Here is an 18,177-nt window from a genome sequence, read left to right on the forward strand (position 1 = left end):
GGCTCCACCCAGATACACACTATGCCGCACTCTGTCCTGGCCGAGAAGCCTCGTCAGGGGCAACGTTGCCCGGAGGCAAGGCAACTGCCTGGTCGACTCCGCTCGCTCGCGCAGGACGAAGGAGAGAGGAAGAGCGAGAACAGGGGGGAGAAAAGAATGAGGAACGGAGACGGCGAGAGGCGCGGCAGGAGAGAGCAGGGACAACACCGACCGAAGGGAGATGGTGTACACGATGTGTAGGGAACGCTGCGCGCTTAGGGGTGGGGACGCCAAAATCGTGCGGCAGGGATCTCCGCATGCGGGAAGGCAGACTCTGGTGGTCAATCGGGCGCCGCGCACCGCAGCAGCGACGCGTCACTGCACCCCTGTTTTGGGAGTCGGGCACGTGCTTCTTTCCTCTCCACCGACGCCGCGCGTTCAACTGCATTCCGGTTGCCTCGCAGGCAGCTCATCCGCAGCCAGCCAGGCGCGATAAACGCCGATAAACCGCGCACGAGAGAAGCCGCGCAACCGTGCCGCGGAAGACACCGGCCGCGAAGACGACTCTCCTGTGCGCTGGATACTGTCTAGCACCCTTGCATCCTTTCGCAGTACGGCGTTGATTGAAACGACGACGATTATCAATCGCTGCACCCTCTCGCTTTCTCTCTCTCTCTCCCTCTCTCTCTCTCTCTCTTGGAACATCCCTCCGCGTGTCGCGCCAAATGTCGCAAGTTGACGACTGTAATCAGCGTTAATCGCCAAACAGTGTGAATTCCCCGACGTTGCGAGATTCGATGGACTCTCGTTAAGCTGTGCGATTGTAGTGTGTCAGTGAGATCGAGCAGAGTTGAGCCGCAGCTTACTCATTCGTCGACATTCCCGCCGCCGATTCCTTCGTCTCTCTCACTCTCTCGAGTTCTCGTCACCGGCGTTAACCGAGGAGCGTGGAAGCTCCGATCAACGGAAGCCGCGCCGAGAAAGTGCTGTGAACGGAGCAACGCCGTCGCGGATTGTGCTTTCAGCTGGTGGCTGGATCCGGCCTGACCACGGCCATTCTCGACACGGTACGTTCGCATTCACTTGCGCGATGAAAAGACGAATCGCTCGACGGGACGTCTAAGCATTTTATTCGACTACCAGTTCTTGCTCCGTCCAGGACGGTGGACCTTTCGTAAACGCGTGTAAAGTATTAAGGATAAAGCTTATAGCTTACGTACGACACTGCTGAGTAACTGTTTAGTTTAGAAATTAGAACTGTAGAGTTTAGAGCAGTTTGAAGCTCAAGTTTATCCTCAGTTAACTAATCTCCGTGCTCACTTCAAAACTTAGAGATTTGTATATGGCCTATTATTGTAATATTTTCTTAGTACACTGTGACTGCGTTATTGTAGAAAATTAGAACTGATTTTTGATTTAAATACCTTCGGTTTAAACGCTATAAATTATATTCTTCTTATTTGTAACGAATAAATTGTAGTTGTTCTCATTTTTAAAACAATACAATGATGTAACTGCCATAAAAGCTTCCATTCTACTTGCACAATTGATCATAGAGTATTTTATGAAAATGAATACAATTACTAATTTGAAATATTTAATTTTTTATGTAAAAATACCTATAATAGTTAAAATAATGTATAATGTGAAGATTATTTGAGAACATTACGAGTTTAATAAGTTACATTGTCATAAAATATATTAATTTGCATTCTGTGTATTTCTGTAACACTCTATATAACTATTATTTGCTTAGACACAATTTTAATAATGCGCAACATGTAAAATCTTTGAAAAATGTTTCACGGGGTGCATTATACATTATAAATTCTATTACATGCATTTTCGCAATTGGAATACACCTCTGATGAAGAATTATCAATTTCTATGCAATATATATTTTGTCAGTTTAAGCAAGGCATTTCTTTTTAATTTATGAGATTATGAGACGCTTATCTCTTTTATGTAATAAGAGCAGAAATATCTCGTCTAAAACTGACAGAGGAGCGAATTTTTTTCCTTGCGAGACCGCGTCTCTTCTACTATCTATAGAAAACTGTAATAAACCGAAATAGATGTAATAACTTGGACGTGCGGCACGAAGCGACGCGACGGTTAACTACAAATTGCGCGTGGCACAATGCCGTTGTTAACGCCCGAGTACCTCATTATGATCGCGAAAAAAAACTGTCGATTACAAGCGGAATGTATCGGGCTTGTTTAACGAAGGTGCGCGAGGCATTATCGCGATGCCTTTTACCGCTGCTTCGATTTTCTAACCCGTTACAGACGACCTATTCACGTTTCAATCTCGTTCTATTTGATTTGTATTTCAAGTTGCACGACTTAATGACGTAACTTGTGCGATGACTACATTTTGGATAGAATAAAAGACGAAAGGGGTTCTCTCATTAGGCCACTTTTTACACATGAATTTATGATTGCACTCTACACTTTTATTGTATAAAATATTCGTATTCAGATATTACTATCTTGGATGTGAGTTTCGACGTTGTAGTTTTAATATCCCTTCTGTTTCGTGCGCACGTAATTATTTAGATTCCAATTTCAACGAGACAGAGAGAAAGAAAGAGAGTATGTGTGCGCATATTACAATACTCTTATTATCTCTCGCTCGTAAGCAGCACCCGTAATTTTTAAAAGGACATTATGAAAGAAACGCGAAATTATTTTTCATCAAAAATGCTTTTATAGCTGCTGGGAGAGCCGTATTTTACAATGTGAACTTCTCTGCGCCCTTTCCGTTTGCATGTTTATTCGAGGAGCACACGATAGTCGCCATTATTTTTAGACGAAGGGAGAAACGAACACACTTCTCTCATTGAAAGTGATACAATCTCGGAAAATAACAGATGTCTCCTCGAGTGCTTAACAAAGAAAGCGTACCTCGGAGATTTCGTGAAAAGCCCTTTGTCGTGCCCGAAGCGTCGGCGGCGAAGGGAAAAAAGGACAGGGCGGGGAAAAAATCTTAGCCTCAATTATTTACTAATTCTGCGTCTCTTTTCTTGTGGCTATTCCGTTGTAAATTGATTCGCGTCCGCGTTTCGTGTTTCGCGCAGACAAGTTGTCTGATCACTTGAGATCGAAAAAAATTCAACGTTCGATACATTAGCTTCAACAATAATATAGAGTCGTTCTGAGGCTACGGGATAATTAAAATTTCAATTTATGCAAAAAAAAAGAATCAAATTATATTGTTTAATACGCGCGTAGAAATCTGATTCGGTGGGGTAACTCATCGGTGGCACTATGGAGTTGCGTCGGCGAATTAAAAAGCCGATTAACTCGAATTCGTATCCGATTCGAATTAGCGCGACGGCGACGCAGTGAGTACGCGCTCGCAGTTTACCGCCGGCGGCGTCCTAATTGGCGTAAATTAATGCATCGTGCTTAAACTTCCGCCTTTCGCGCTCGACGAGATGCAGGTCGCCTGTGAGATATTCCGCTTTTGTGTGCCGAGAAGGTAGCGCGCGGAGTCGCATCGTTTCAACGAGACTAAACGCAGCTCGTTCCTCAGATCCCCGTCGCGTTCTGCACGCCGCCTAGCTTGTCCGGATAACTCCGAGGCAGTAAATTTCGTTGGTATTTCATTCCACGCTCTGCTACCTAAAAGTCCTCAAGTGCTCGCGTCAAGTGGCCCACCGTTTCCACGTCTTCTCGCGCTTTTTATTAATTGAATCGTGCAATTACGACCGCAATCACAGTCTTTGCTATTGGTAAAAAATTTCGTTATATTTTCGTGAAAAATCTTCGCTATAAAACAAATTTTACTATAACGTTTACACGTAGACTCGTTCAATCATACTTGTATCACAAATGTTCAATAAAATTTGCGCAAAGTCCACTTGGATAACTAATTCATTATTATAAAATAAGTACAGCCTGTAACGCGTACTCGTTTGCGAAATATTGTATTTATGCAAATCTATCGGTTTTCATTCCATCGCTATATAAGTGATGTAGATCGCCACCGCGGGGAAACGTTTCTGTAACGTCAAGTTGCAGGATATAAAGTATCAACGACTAAATTATTTATCTCTCTGCCAGTCGCGCGAAATCGCGTTTTGACAGCGTAGATCCAATCGAGATCTCGGTGTAGCGGGAGAGCCACGAGCTTGCTCTCTCTCTCTCTCTCTCTCTCTCTCTCTCTCTCTCTCTGTCTCTCTTTCTCTCTTCCTCTCGCCGTCGCGCCGCTGAGAAGCAGGGTCTCGGCAGTGAGTCGCGACGAGACGCGGAATGATCTCGCGGTCGACCACGTTTAACGACCCTTGGCTCGCCGCTTTACAGCTTGCACTTTTCGATCCGGCCGGGCGCGCGGGGTATTGATGTCCCCCGCTTTGCCGTCGGCCGTCGTGACGTTACCGCGACCGGGCTTGAAAGGAGCTAATGATCTACGAGTCTCGCCGAATGACAATTAACGCTCGTCCCGACGCACGCCGGCGTGTGATGATTAACCGTGATGAGATGAGGGGCACGCCGGAATGCGCATAGACGCGCTGCGCTCGCGGCCGCTTCGCGCGCACACGTCGGATTTCTCGATCGTCAGAGGATCGAGAAGAAGGCGTTGCGGCAGGTGTTCGATAGTGCGACGGTGATTAGTGCGACGGTGATTAGATGCTTTCTCGTCGTACGCTGATTTTCACGATTCCCCTTCTGAAAATAGCATCGCCGTTCAATCATTTGCACGAACGCGTTAATTATTTCTTCTTTACGGAGAATGTTGCTTAATTATCGGGTAGCTTTGATAAATAGAAGGTAGGGATGCGCGTGAATCATATGTGTATATCGTTGTGAATGGCACTCATTTTTTATGTACGCGTATAATCTTCCGCGGCTTTCAGTTTTAAAAATAGAATAACCAGCGATAAGTATGCATTATTTCAAAGTCAATGTATAGTCTGAGAACGTAACGGTGCCGCCCCGTTCACGAATACAGTGATTTATTGTTACGAAGTATGAAATATTGTGCAACATAATGATATCTAAAATTTATTCACGATTATCAAGTTTGTAATAACATTGAAAATTCAAGAACAAAAATCGCGTTTTTTTTTCTTTCAAAAAGAAATCGGATTCGAATTAAATTCGAAATTTTTAAATGACAACGCAAATCCCTTCAACGCAAATCCCTTTCATTGGCACCCTTTGTAACAACGCGACACACACACTTTCTTAACGGCACTTCTTTCGCGCGTCGTGTACGCGAAATTTTCGATTTATTGTCGCGGTGCGCAAAGTAATACGAACAAATTTATGCGGGACGTAATCAGCCTTGGAAAAATTCGGAAATTTACCGCCGACACGGCAATGTTTATTATTTGCCTGGGCGTTATTTATTTTTTGGCGCACTTTGAAATTTGCTTTTGGCGAACCAGTTTCGACGGCGCCAATATTTACCGCGCTTCGCGGGCGATAATCCCCCGAATTATGTTCTTTGAAGCCGCGTTATTTACGCGCGCGGAAGGGCGTGTGCGACGCATCGTGTCGCGTCGCGTCGCGACGCGCCGCGCCCGCACCGCACTGCGGAAAGGTATAGGGATCAATTGAATTTTCGTAAATTGCCGTGAATTTATAAAATTATTGTGAACGTATGTAAAATTATTTCGGCCGTTGCGCGCCGGCGCTCGTTAATCGTTAACACCGATGCTCGCGCCGCGGCGCGCCGTTCGCCGTCGGCTATCGCGAGCCGCGCGCCGCCTCGCGCCGTTGCGTTTTTTTCATCGCGTAAAGCCTTTTTTTCTCGCGTATCGCCAAGTAAAAATTTCGCAATACGATTAAGAACGATGCGAAATTGTAAATCGAAACGCGCTCGCGTCTGTTAATAATCCATGCTCCCGATACGTTACGTCGTTACGCCCGAAATTGGTTTTTGATCGCGCTCCGCACTAAATAATCATCGCGCAACGATATATTCCCCGCGAGAGTTACGGCATTATCGGCGATATTATCCAGCTCCGATAATACGGTATCCGCGTTATAGCATGTTATACGAATTTTAACATGTTTACGATCAATATGTCTTTTTTTTAAAAACGATGGTGGATTTTTCCTGTTTTTATTTTTTGTTTTAAATAAAACACAGAGAACGAGCGAGAGAGAGGGAGAAAAGAGGAGAAGCAGAGAATTATTAATTTTCGTTTCCTCTTAAAAATTACTCTTTTGAAAGATGTATTACTGTGTGTGTGTGTGTGTGTGTGTGTGTGTGTGTGTGTGTGTGTGTGTGTGTGTATGTATATAATTATAAAGATATTATTTTAACAGGTACAAGATTGCGTTTACTTTTCGAGAAAGTTAAAGTGCGAAAACTTTAAGAAAAGTTCTATAAAAAGTCTAATACCGAACAGGCTTATTGAAATAAGTACTCCGCTTATCAGATTTATCGTTACTCTCATCATGTTAAGTACCAGAATTGAATTTACTGTGAAATAAATACCTGGTATTATTTAATCAATACTCTTTCACTTCGTACGCTTTTCTCTCTCTCTCTCTCTCTCTCTTTCTCTCTCTCTCTTTCCGAGCGGATTAGGCGCGAAAGCATCTAATTAAAAGGAGATCGCAGATCGAGGGGAAATCTAATCGAGTGATTCTAAATGATTTCAGCACTGTGTTAGCGTGGCCGGAGGTGGCGGCGGTGGAGACGGCGGCGGCGGCGGCAGCGGCGGCGGAGGCGGCAGTGGCGGCGGTCGGCTGAGCCTGCACCTTCGTCCTTGCGGAGGTAGCGGTGGCGGCGGCATCGCCGAAAGTGACAGCGCTCCGGAATACCCGCCGAGCGCTGCAGCAGTGCGGAGCAGGGAGGCGGCGGCGGCGGCGCTGCACGCGGCAAGGACCCTGTTGGGCGCGGGGGTGGCTAACCCTTGCTCGCCCACCCCCGAGCCGCCCTTTTGGAAGATGCCGCATAAAGGTCGGTCGAATCAATTTACTTAATTTGCGCGAGCCGGCGTCGCGGCGAGAAAACGAGGTGTTTGGCGATTGACCGGAATAGTATTGACGCGCCAGGCGGGTCGATAATCGGCAAACAAATAGCTGATTTTCTAAATGCGGTCAGCAAATGAGCTTTGCCGGCGGAAACTCTTGTCGGTAGATGAAGAGTCATTTGCAAGAATGACCGTAATTGATTTGTTCTGCGAGAAAATATTGTCAATTACCGAACACTTTGTTTTTAAGCGAGCAACGTAAAAATGAAAAAAAACTTGCGGCAAGAATTGCAAGGACGATGCAAGAATCATTCTCACAATTCTAACTCTACAAAAGTTACTATATGAAAGTGAAGCAAGATAAACAGACGAGGAAATTCTTACGAAGCTTGATCCACCCCCTACGGGCTAAATAACTAAAAAATTTTATTATAAATTTCTGGATTGTCGCTGGTTTTTTCGAACTCTTCAATCGCAACGACTTCTTGCGACGCAGTCTGACTGTCACTTGGCACAAGTTAGATACCTAGTTAGAGTAAGAAGCGATTGCAGTAATCAATCTATACAGATTCAGTAACTCGCAAGTATGCGCATCTCGCAGTCTTAATTAGGTAGTTAAGAATCAATTGCGCTTATTCTCACTAACTTTAAGAAAACTTATATAAGTTTTTCTTTAAAAAGATCTTGACTGAAAGTTTTTTAGAATCGTTTAGCAAAGATATCGCAATGTGCTTAAAATATGATGTTAAATTTGATGATGTCTTTCACAATGTTTTTTAATTCATGGCATCTCAATTACCAGGATAAAGTATTTTAATAATTAACATCAAAGTCACATCAAAGTTTTCAAGCGACAACGACTCGATTTTGATATTTGTTTTTGCGACGTGTAGCGCGTGTTATTGTCGCTATATCGTCGTACCATCGTTGACGGAGCGATACTTGAGCAGGTAGTGGCGCGAATTGTATTACCCTTCGTGTCACCGTTAATTTAATGACGACGAGTAATTCGTAACATACGCGAATCAAAGTTTTCTCAAAGCATAGATGGTTTTGATAAGCTCTTCCAGCGCAGCCCTTCCAGCAAACTTGCGATGAGTTATACGAGCGAAGGGACGAATAAATACGCGTACGTGCTTATGAGCTTAGGTGAGCTCGCGGTTACCCCCGGGGGTTAGTTGGTAACTTGACACGCCTTTGGCCGGCTTCTGTCGGGCCAGCGGACCCCTTCGCTCTCAGCGACTTCGGCAAGGCGAAGGGTGTTGGAGGCCCTCTCTTGCACCTCGAGAGATTCGTTCTCGCGACCCCGACGCGACGCACCACACCCGACAACAATCAGTTAGGCTGGCTCGGACCTCCCTTTCTTCGTACTCCCCGACAATAAGCGGGGGCTGCTTACACCGCCAATTTGTCTCGACGCAACGTAATCTTTCTCCCGTCGAGGAGCTACCTACACTTCGCTCGAGAGCGGAGACGCAGGATCGCGTTACGCGACTATGGCTCACGCGAGATCATAATGGGACTCGTAGGAGGGTAAGTGCTTCCCCCTCCCTCCTCTTCTCTTGCTATAATGCCCCCTCCTCTCGTATTCGTGTATAGCTTCAGAGGCGGACAATGCTCGCGTGGCACGAGCGCGCCCCTCTTTCATTCGTCCAACCACTAGTCTGCCTCCTCTCGCATTTTCTCTTTTTTTCTTGTGTACTATATCAGGAAGAAAGAGGGAGAGAGAGCGCGCTCTTTTACTTCGGTTCACCATAAAAACCCCGGTAGCTATTGGAATCAAACGACCGATTCATGAGAACGCTTTATTTCGTTCTCGTCGCTACACGAGATTTGTTAATGGTTATGGCAACCCCGCGCGTTGGTTACGGGCTCTGGATCGGATCTCGCGCGTGCCAGAGCAGCGGAGGCTGCGGAGATTACCTGCCTCCGCTACTCCAAGGGGGTAATAAATGTCGGCGGCGCGGGATTATCCCCGCGACCAATCAATAGAGACCACACGGCTCCGCAATACGTCCGCGAGGCACGCTGATAACTTTTGCCCGTGAATACGCGTAGGGGAGCTTCGAAATATACGCCAGTTTGCTTCTCCGACCTATGTGACTTTGCCTGCATATTGTCACGGAAGATACGGGTGTACAGATGCATTCTCTGTTAATTGTAAAAATAGCTGACACGCGGATTTCGGAACACTTTGTACACGAAAAGCTGCTAATTAAACGCCATTAAATCTCGAAAGTTAAATCGAGTCATTAAACCTATTGCAACACGTTCGAGACATTTTTCGTTCGCAATTGTCAAACGGAGAACATTGAAGATAACTCATCGTTCACGAGAGCGCGGAGGATTTAAAAATCAATAGAATGCCGCGAAGAAGAAGCGACGTACGAACGACAGGCTAGTTATTATTTCGATGACATTAAGGATTGCTGTCGTCTTTGCTCGTTACGACAATAGCTCCTTTCGTACAATGAGAGTTTATCGAGTCGAGATTTCACGGTCCGTTATCCCGTTTACCGGCGCAAAACTTATTTAATCGTTGCGCAGCGGCGACGGCGGCGGCGTCGAGATTATCGCGTTATCTCGCGTATTCCCGCGTGAAGCATCTTGTTATCCGTGAATAGTAACGAACGCGAACGTATGATTACGAACCCCCCGCGGCCACGCGAGTTCGGTATTTACCTGCGAAAAGCTACGAGGAAGACACACACTTGCGAGGCTGCCTTACACACTGGTGTCAATAATAACGGGCGCGGTAATGAGTATGCGCTGCCGGGGGATGGCGGCCGCTAATACTGCGCCGCTGCCTCTTAACACCGTCCGTAATGAATTCGTCGTCGTCGTCGTCGGGCGCGGGCGCTCTTACCGCGATTCAACTCATTAGAGAGCGTATGCCTGGCACGCCATCTTTGATGTCGTTGAAAGACGCGCACGAGATGAAGTTCTCTCTCTCTCTCTCTCCCTCTTGCTCTCTCTCGCACCCGGCGAGAGTTTATCACGAAACGCTCGGAGGCTGTGCCCCGGCTGCGCGACTCCTCTCCCTTTCCGCGCCTGGTTTGCTCATCCTTCGCAATCTCTACCGACGTGATAATAACGTTTAGCCGGTGACACTCGACAAACGCGTCGACTTCAGAAGCGCACCCGACCACCCGACGTTATGCCGCTAACAGACTGTTGGGACTGTCACCGGAAATAAGCGCGACTAGATCTTGTAAATGTTCAGCGCTAACTCGACGACAGCTCTGGAGTGAATTTCTTGGCACCTGCCCCCTCCCCCCTTGTTCGCTATTGCCTTCAACCTCCCTCCGCGTTACGAATTATTTATCAAATTATTAGTTATTTGCCGTCACGTTTATCTTAATTTTCAATGTAAACGAGTGGATAATTGAGCCGCGGTGAATGTTCGTTAATTCCCGATTGTGCATGCTTACAATGCCGTCAAACCGGCTAACTCCAAATGCCCCTTTTTTTTCACCGGCAACCTGATAACACGCGTTTTACATCACCGCGACCGAAATATCTGTTTTGTAATCGTTTCTATTATATCAAGCTCAGAGAGTTGGGCGATTTATGTGTCTAATTAATGCGGTCGTCGCGCATAATTATATTATTTAGCGTATGCGCGACGCAACACGACGAGAGGTGAAAGCAATTTGGCCGCGAAAGCGATATTTTTTATGGATGTCGACGGATAAACAGCAGTTCGTTAAATGAATTCGGACTGGAACACTCTGTAACTGATTATGTTCGGCCGGTTTCGAGTCGCAACGCGGGACTAATTACCCGCAAACTATTATTACATCCCATTAAACAACTATTTCGCTGCAAACTTTCCGTCATCGTTGGAAATTGGAGTGGCGCATTAGCCGCTCCGCTGAGCTGTTTTGTTTCTATTATCGGGTAACGATCAATCGTTCCTTTCCAACGGGTTTAATGTTTGTTCGTCTAGAGGTACGTATACAGTGACTCATGAAATTGATCAAGTGGTTTCGAAAATTTCCGTGAGTGCCGTGACACTGGCGTTCTCGCCAACTTCTTACAGACGCGTTCTTAAAAATTCAAGATCACCGGCAAATAAATCCTTCAGTTAACTTCCGTTTCCGTTGTCGAGCAGACCTCGCGAAAATTCCATTGGGAGACCCAATTACGAAGTCGACTCGCGCGAGGCGCTACATCGATTCGTCGCGTCTATTCGCGCATCTTAAATACCAGCGATCGTTTTCGCGCTTAAAGACCGCCCCTCGCCCGGCGCGGCGCGGCGCGGGCGGCGCGGAGAGCGGGCGGAGGGGGATGTTTGGCGAGGGTGGCATGGGGTGGCTCGACCGAGCGAACCGACGCGGGGTGGCCGGGGAGGACGAGGGTGCCGCGACGTCGTGCGCCGGGGTTGCACAGGATGGGATTTAATCTGTGTCCCGTTTCACGCTCAGCCAAGTGGAACCTTTTTGCCTCACTTTGCGGCGCGACTCGCTTTTGCGCCGCACCGCCGCGTAGATTAACGCGAAATTATATATAAAGAATGTGTGCGGCCGGCGGGTGTGTGCACGGGTCGACGGCGTCGGGCTCGGGCGATATTCGAGCCCTCTCGCCGACATCATCCCCCTCTGTCGGGGGTGGCCGCCCCCTCCCCCTCCCCTCCCCCTAGAGGGAAGGAGGAGGAGAAGGGCGTGAGGCAAAAGACGATGAGCGAAAGGGTGAATCTCGCGCGCATATACGTGTACAGCTAAGTCGTGCACACTTGTCCCCTTTGTAACGAATTAAACTTGTGAAAAACAGCACAGACTCGTGCGCCGTCCCTTCAAAGGACGAGGCCGTCGCGACGCGTCCTCGCTTTCACCGCCGCCTATTTTTAACGCAAATTACTCTGTCGAAAGGATGAAGTGATTCAGAAGAGTATGAGACGAAGTGTCTTCGGATAGTACCTCAAACTATATCTTTGTAGTTTACAGGTACTATCCGAATAGCGCTTTACCAATTAAAATGTAAAAATTAAATCGTAGCACATGAAATAAATTCAGAAATTGTAAGAGTTTATCATTGGCATATCATAATACGATGTACAGAGGTACGATAAACCACATAATATGAACTTGGACTTAATTAATATAAACAAGTTGTCTTTAATACAAATTTTAATTAAAATTGTTCCCTGTTTAGAATAAAGTTATAAAATATTTAAGTAGTCATCAGTGCAATGTTATACCATTCTTCTTATAGAATATTTGTTAAAAGATATTGAACAAAAAAATCCATTTTTTACTTTGCCCTTCAAAACTGCTCACAATGACTTAACGATATTTAAATTAGACAGTTATACATTGTCTAGGAAAAATGTTGAAATTTTGAAAGAGAGCAATTTTGGAAAACAGTACAAGAAGTAAATTTCTTTCTCCAACATCACTTATATAATCAATTGAAAGATGTTTCGTTAAAAAAATGGTACAACATTGATGACTATGCATTAATCTTATAAATATGAATAAAATCTTGAAGATTCATTATATCTTGCATAATCCTTTATTAATAAAAAAATATATTTCCTAGGTGTTAACATTATTTTGTTCTCTTATATAAAAAAATAAGACCACATATTCTTTCACACATACATTTTCTGAATATAGGAATTATAATTTGAAATGCTGTATTGCTCTAGAAATGTGACAGCTGCACGTATTCGCAGATTTATGTGCTTCTATTAATTCGTGCAAAGGATGAATATTCATTATCTCATCGTAAAAGAAATTGTCGCTTTAATTGGCTTGAGGAAAATGTCTCGCTCTTATCGTTATCATCTACTTTCCGCCGTGCGCGTAATCAAAGGAACTTTAACCTCACCGAGGCACAAGGTTCGCGGAAAGTGGGGACGACTACGACTGATAAGTCGATAACGAACATCAATTCCTTCTCTGCACATTCAATTTGATATTCTGACATTCTTGATCAGTCGCTGTAAACGATCTAATCCATTCCAGCTTTACTATGCTTTTTGAAAACTTTAGAAAATATTTCTCAACATGTTTGAAAGCTTTTACAATTATTTCATCGCATAAAGACGCCATAAAATTAAATACAGTTATAAAATCGCGTCCTAAAAAAGAGATGACGTTATTTTTCTCTCTTCTTGCATCTGTGAATCGTAATCACGATAAAATGGAGGAATAAGAAGGACCTTCTCGAAAATTTCCGCGTTGCCTCGTCGCGGAATTATTTGTAACAAGACTCTCGACTCCAATTTCTCGCTTCTCGTTCTTCATCACCATATTCCATTCCTTTCAGCATGCTTGAAGCTCGCTTAAAAAGTTCCGGTTATAATGCAGAGACGACTGAAGCCAGAAAACCTTCCGCAATAAGTGCAGAACGTTTCAGAACGGATTTATTATTGTTAACAAATAGCTGCTTGGAATAAAAAAAAATTCCAAAATGGAATCGATATAAAAATTAATAAAACAAGCTTTATATTGTCAATTGTGAAAATTCCATAAAAATAATTTTAAAATGTTTGCGTTAAATTAATTAAAAACTTTTGTGTTCAATTTAAAAATGTTCGCTTTTAATTAATTTAAATAATTTTTAAGACTACAATTCAAGTAATTTAATTTAATTTAGGAATACAATTTTAAATTAGTAATAAATATGAATACTCTCTTACAGTCAAACAAGAGCGTGCCCGACATAACTTTGAAACCATTTATTATAATAAAAATTAAAAATACATAATTATATTATTTTATATTTTATATTAATAAATTATCTATTTGCCACCGTTGCTTGATACGTTTTAAAATATTTTTCATTAAATTGATATTACTGTTGAGATAAACATTTTCATATAAAATAAATCTATCGAATCAACTGTTTCAACTTTCATATTTTCTTCCCAGAAACTTTTAGTTTTATACGTGCCACCATTTTCTATAGCATTCCGTTTTCTATTCGCTTCATGCGATGTTTTTAGTCCTCTCGAGTGTGTGCGGATAAGCACAGTTTTGAATTGTGTTTGCACACGCGGCACTTATTAAATACGTCTTCTTCCCATAAAGTCGGACTATAAATAGTCTTTTATTTAAAACTCATCATAGAGAGAATCTCGCTATGTACTCTGCAATTTTTGGTTTTCTAAACAAAAGTTATGCCGCTCCTCTTTGACAGACTATATATCTCGTTTATACAAAGAGTAATATTTTTAGATATATTAAAATGTAAAAACTTTACAATTTAAGTGGATTTCATTCAATAACTGTAGTCATTATGAATTATTAGCTTCTGAAAGGCAGTCGTGATTCTCTGTCAAAGGACCTTCTATATCCCTTTACAATGTCGATTGATCATAAAATGCGGCGATCTTCGATCCTTTCGCATCGACGAAAACGAGGTACGACAGAAATGGCGTGAGGATAGAAGAAGGTGGAGCGACAGGAAGGGACAGGCGACGAGACAGCGAGCGAGAAAACCACTTCGTGTCGTTATACGAAGTGGATTTCGCACAGCGACAAAGGCGGAGCGAGCCGTCCAAGATTACATTCCAACAATTTCTTGTCGTTTTGCGCGACGCAAAAGCGGGAATTAATTAAATTTGTTAATTGCAAGATGCATTTAGTAACGCCAGAGACTCTTCTCGAGTCTACCATCATCCGCGCGCCGTCACGACGCTCTCTCGTTGCATCTTCCCCCTTGTGCTCTCGACGACGACGCGACGCGACGCGACGCAACGCGACGCACCACGGGACTTAAACAAAGAGTGGCGAGAGAAGCTGAAAAGTCCACTTTTGTCCACATTAGGACACGTATATGAAAAGCCGTTTTGTTCGCTATGAGCTCCAATATCTTTTGAATTGTCTTCATTGGCACAGTATCCCTCCAGGGCAAGTCAAATGCATTTCCGTTTATGTGTACATGCATATACAGTGTGAGCTACTGTATCGCAACTGTTACAATTTCTGAAGCCTTCCACGTAATGATCGAATTACGCGATACCGTATATCTATTCGTTATACCTGCCATTGTCCACTCGCGTCGCAATTACCGTAGTCGCCAACATCGCACGATGTATCCGCGCGATGTATTTCCGTTTCAACGATTCCTCCGCGCGCACATTACACACCGTACACAAATGTGTAACCGTAATAAGGTACACGGCAGCGCGAATTAATCGGCAAGGGTCAAACTGATCTTCGTTACGTGACATCCGCAGGGCGGCGGAGCGTGTGATCGCGGCGCAAACATCTCCCTTGGAGCTCAATCCGACGCTTCCGAATCCGTGCGACGGACGCGAGCGCTAATTAGACTAATAAGAACGCGTACGGCGCGCGTACTATCCGCTGTTTACCAATCAGATGTTCTGGGCGAGGTGATGTACACGTTGCGCGCGTTTTGATTCACAGAGGAGGACTTGATGCACGGGGGCGCGGGTATTGGCGGGGGTTCTATGGTCGGACAGAACTCAATATTTGGATGCTCGGCTGCAGGACACAGCGGGGTTAACCAGCTCGGTGGCGTTTACGTCAACGGCCGACCGCTGCCGGACTCCACGAGGCAGAAGATCGTCGAGCTGGCCCATAGCGGGGCCAGACCGTGCGACATATCGCGCATACTGCAGGTCAGCAACGGATGCGTCTCCAAGATCCTCGGCAGGTAAATACGGCAGGTCACTGCCCTCTCTCGAGATCGTGCATGAACGCCTTCGAGAAATTAAACCGTTCTGCGACACTCGAATGCCAACGGAATTTCATTATCATTACTATTATCTACTAGCAAATCCAATCAACCGGGTTCAATGGCTAGAAGACCGCTTGTACTTCCTCAATGCAATTAGCGACCAATCGATAAATTTGCGACAGAATTCACAGGGGATTTTCTGTCTATTTTTAGTGTTTCATTGATGCTAGAGATTTAAAAATAATTGGATGTATAATAACAAGCGAATGTGTTACATTTCCATTTTTCACGTAGCGATGAATGTAACATGATTCATGTAAATTGCAGACTATTAACAAAGCTAGCTTTCATCCAGTGATTTCTCCTTTATGAAGATTCTCGCATTTTTTTTTTTTTTCAATAATCACTATATTTAAAAGATCCGCTAAGTAAAAATGAAAACAACCCTCTGTTTCGCAGGTATTACGAGACTGGCTCGATCAAGCCGCGGGCGATCGGTGGTAGCAAGCCACGAGTGGCGACAACGCCTGTGGTCAACAAAATCGCCGACTACAAACGAGAATGTCCCTCGATCTTCGCCTGGGAGATTCGCGATCGACTTTTGCAAGAGGGCGTTTGCAATAACGACAATATACCCAGCGTAAGTAAAAAAAAAGTCAAGTTGTGAGATATGCTTGATTTAGGAAAACTATCGGATGATTAATATTGGTAAATGTCTCGATTTAAATATACTACGCTAAATGTCGTAGATTAGAATAAAGCGAGTTTAAATGAGCGGATTACGCAAATTTCTCAGGATTGCATGCACGGTTCTCCCGTCTCGTGCATAAATTCGCGACGCGCGAATAAATTTCCCGCTGTGTTGGCGCCGTACCATTGATTGGATACGGTATAAGTTTACGCGTAATCCGCCGTCGACTTATCGTGGCGCGCAGCCGGTCGGGTGTACTTACCCGTCGGATCCGGCCACTCGACCCTAATCAAAGTCTCGTCAATACGATCGGCTGGGTGGGGTAATCGGTCCATTACGCGGACCTCGGCATTGTCCACCCTCCCGGGCGCTGATCGCCCTTCTCCGAACCCGAAGAATCCTCTCCGGTTGTACGTCCGTCCATCTACCAAACATCCTGCCCACCCGACCTCCCTTCTCGACCGCGCGAAATATCCTCGAAGGTCGATCGTCCTCGTCTGATTTCTTCGAGGATGCTCTCTCTACTACAGCCTGGTCCTCCCCTCTGCCCCTCTTCCATCGACTGCCCGTCAGGAATACCGAGGGGAATGGCACGCGTACAAGTCGTTATCCATCGGCTTGTGGAGCAAACTCGCTCTTGCCAGTGTGTTCCTAGGAGTTGCCGAATGAAGAAGGTTGATGGGGGATGTTGGGGGTTGCAGGATGATCAATCAGAACGTCTAGCACGCGCTCCTGTCGTCAAGCGTGTAATGCGCCGGCCAGTAGCGAGATTGCATTAGAGAATATCACTTTATAAAATATATTTCATCTCTCAATCCACTTAATTTTTTTTTTTTTTGGAAATTACAAATAACATCGCGTTCTATTAATAACAATAAATATGTTTATTTCACCTATTAGTATATTTTACTATTTATCATATATTGTTTTTCTATTAACGACAACAGATTAAAAAACATTCTCTGCATATAATAAAATAGCAAAATATAAAATTTATAATAAATATACGAATTTCCTGAAATCGGCCAACTATAAAAATTGGTTTAGAATGATTTTTACGAGTAATTCAAAGTCAGAATTGAGAGAAGAGATGAAGAGATGTCGACATAATGTTCTTTCGATCGTTTCGATCTTTTCTCAACTACTGGTGGATCGCTGGTAAAATTGGCGGTGATGTTGGCTATTGCGGCTGGTACACATCGCGTTGGGGGTTGGTGTCGGGGGTGCGCGCGGGGTTAGTCGGCGGCGAGAGCGGACGGGAGCGGGTAGAATCAGGGTGAATGGGATCAGTTAAGCGTGTTGCACAATTATTCGTGTCCGGTCGCGCGTGTAATGGCCTGCATCGACGCTGCGGCTGTTGTGCGGCGAGAGTGGAACGGTCCGGAGCGTACAGCCGGGATCTCTCTCTCTCTCTCTCTCTCTCTCTCTCTCTCCCAGCATCCAGGCTGGATAGACGGTTTGATGACGGAGAGCCTGGTCCGGGTTAGCCGGAGCTAACTCGTCTCGAAACGTCGCTTCCGCTATTCGCTTGTTACTATCTTATAGCGTCGGAATGGACCGAGACGGTGGAAGTTACGTACGCTCGATGAGCTTCGGACGTCTGATCGATGAAAATCGATATTTCCCAATATTCTAATATACGCGGGAGATTGGATTTAAACAAGATTCTACTTTATCTCGTATCTCTTAACTATTCTTATTATGGGTGCACATTATAACGATCCTTACATCGAAAACTACGTGTATTTGCGAAGCTTCGGTAATATTCATTCGAATATACCTGAATACGATCGAATTATCGAGAAGTCAGGGTTTCTCTTTAATTTAACTCTAATAGATAAGCGTGCAGTGCGCTCTTCTAATGACAATGTTCTCTCGACGTTACCCGATCATTATTCCGTCGATTTTGACTCAAACTAC

At 44.7% G+C, this 18,177-nt stretch overlaps 1 protein-coding gene across 2 annotated transcripts in view; it reads left to right on the top strand.

Moving 5' to 3' along the window:
• Nucleotides 1-69: 69 nt before the first annotated feature.
• Nucleotides 70-18,177, top strand: part of LOC105200938 (paired box protein Pax-6) — a 35,094-nt gene continuing 16,986 nt past the window's right edge. The window contains exons 1-4 of one of the 2 annotated variants that reach the window (XM_026130127.2): nt 70-1,046; nt 6,601-6,901; nt 15,293-15,542; nt 16,026-16,206. In XM_026130127.2, the coding sequence (XP_025985912.2) occupies nt 6,889-6,901; nt 15,293-15,542; nt 16,026-16,206 (444 nt within the window). In that variant the 5' untranslated portion in view covers nt 70-1,046; nt 6,601-6,888. The remainder of the gene's footprint in view (nt 1,047-6,600; nt 6,902-15,292; nt 15,543-16,025; nt 16,207-18,177) is intronic. The other variant, XM_026130126.2, reaches the window with a different exon arrangement.

This window comes from Solenopsis invicta, chromosome 2 (genome assembly GCF_016802725.1).
Source record: "Solenopsis invicta isolate M01_SB chromosome 2, UNIL_Sinv_3.0, whole genome shotgun sequence".
In the NCBI taxonomy this organism is placed as follows: Eukaryota; Metazoa; Arthropoda; class Insecta; order Hymenoptera; family Formicidae; genus Solenopsis; species Solenopsis invicta.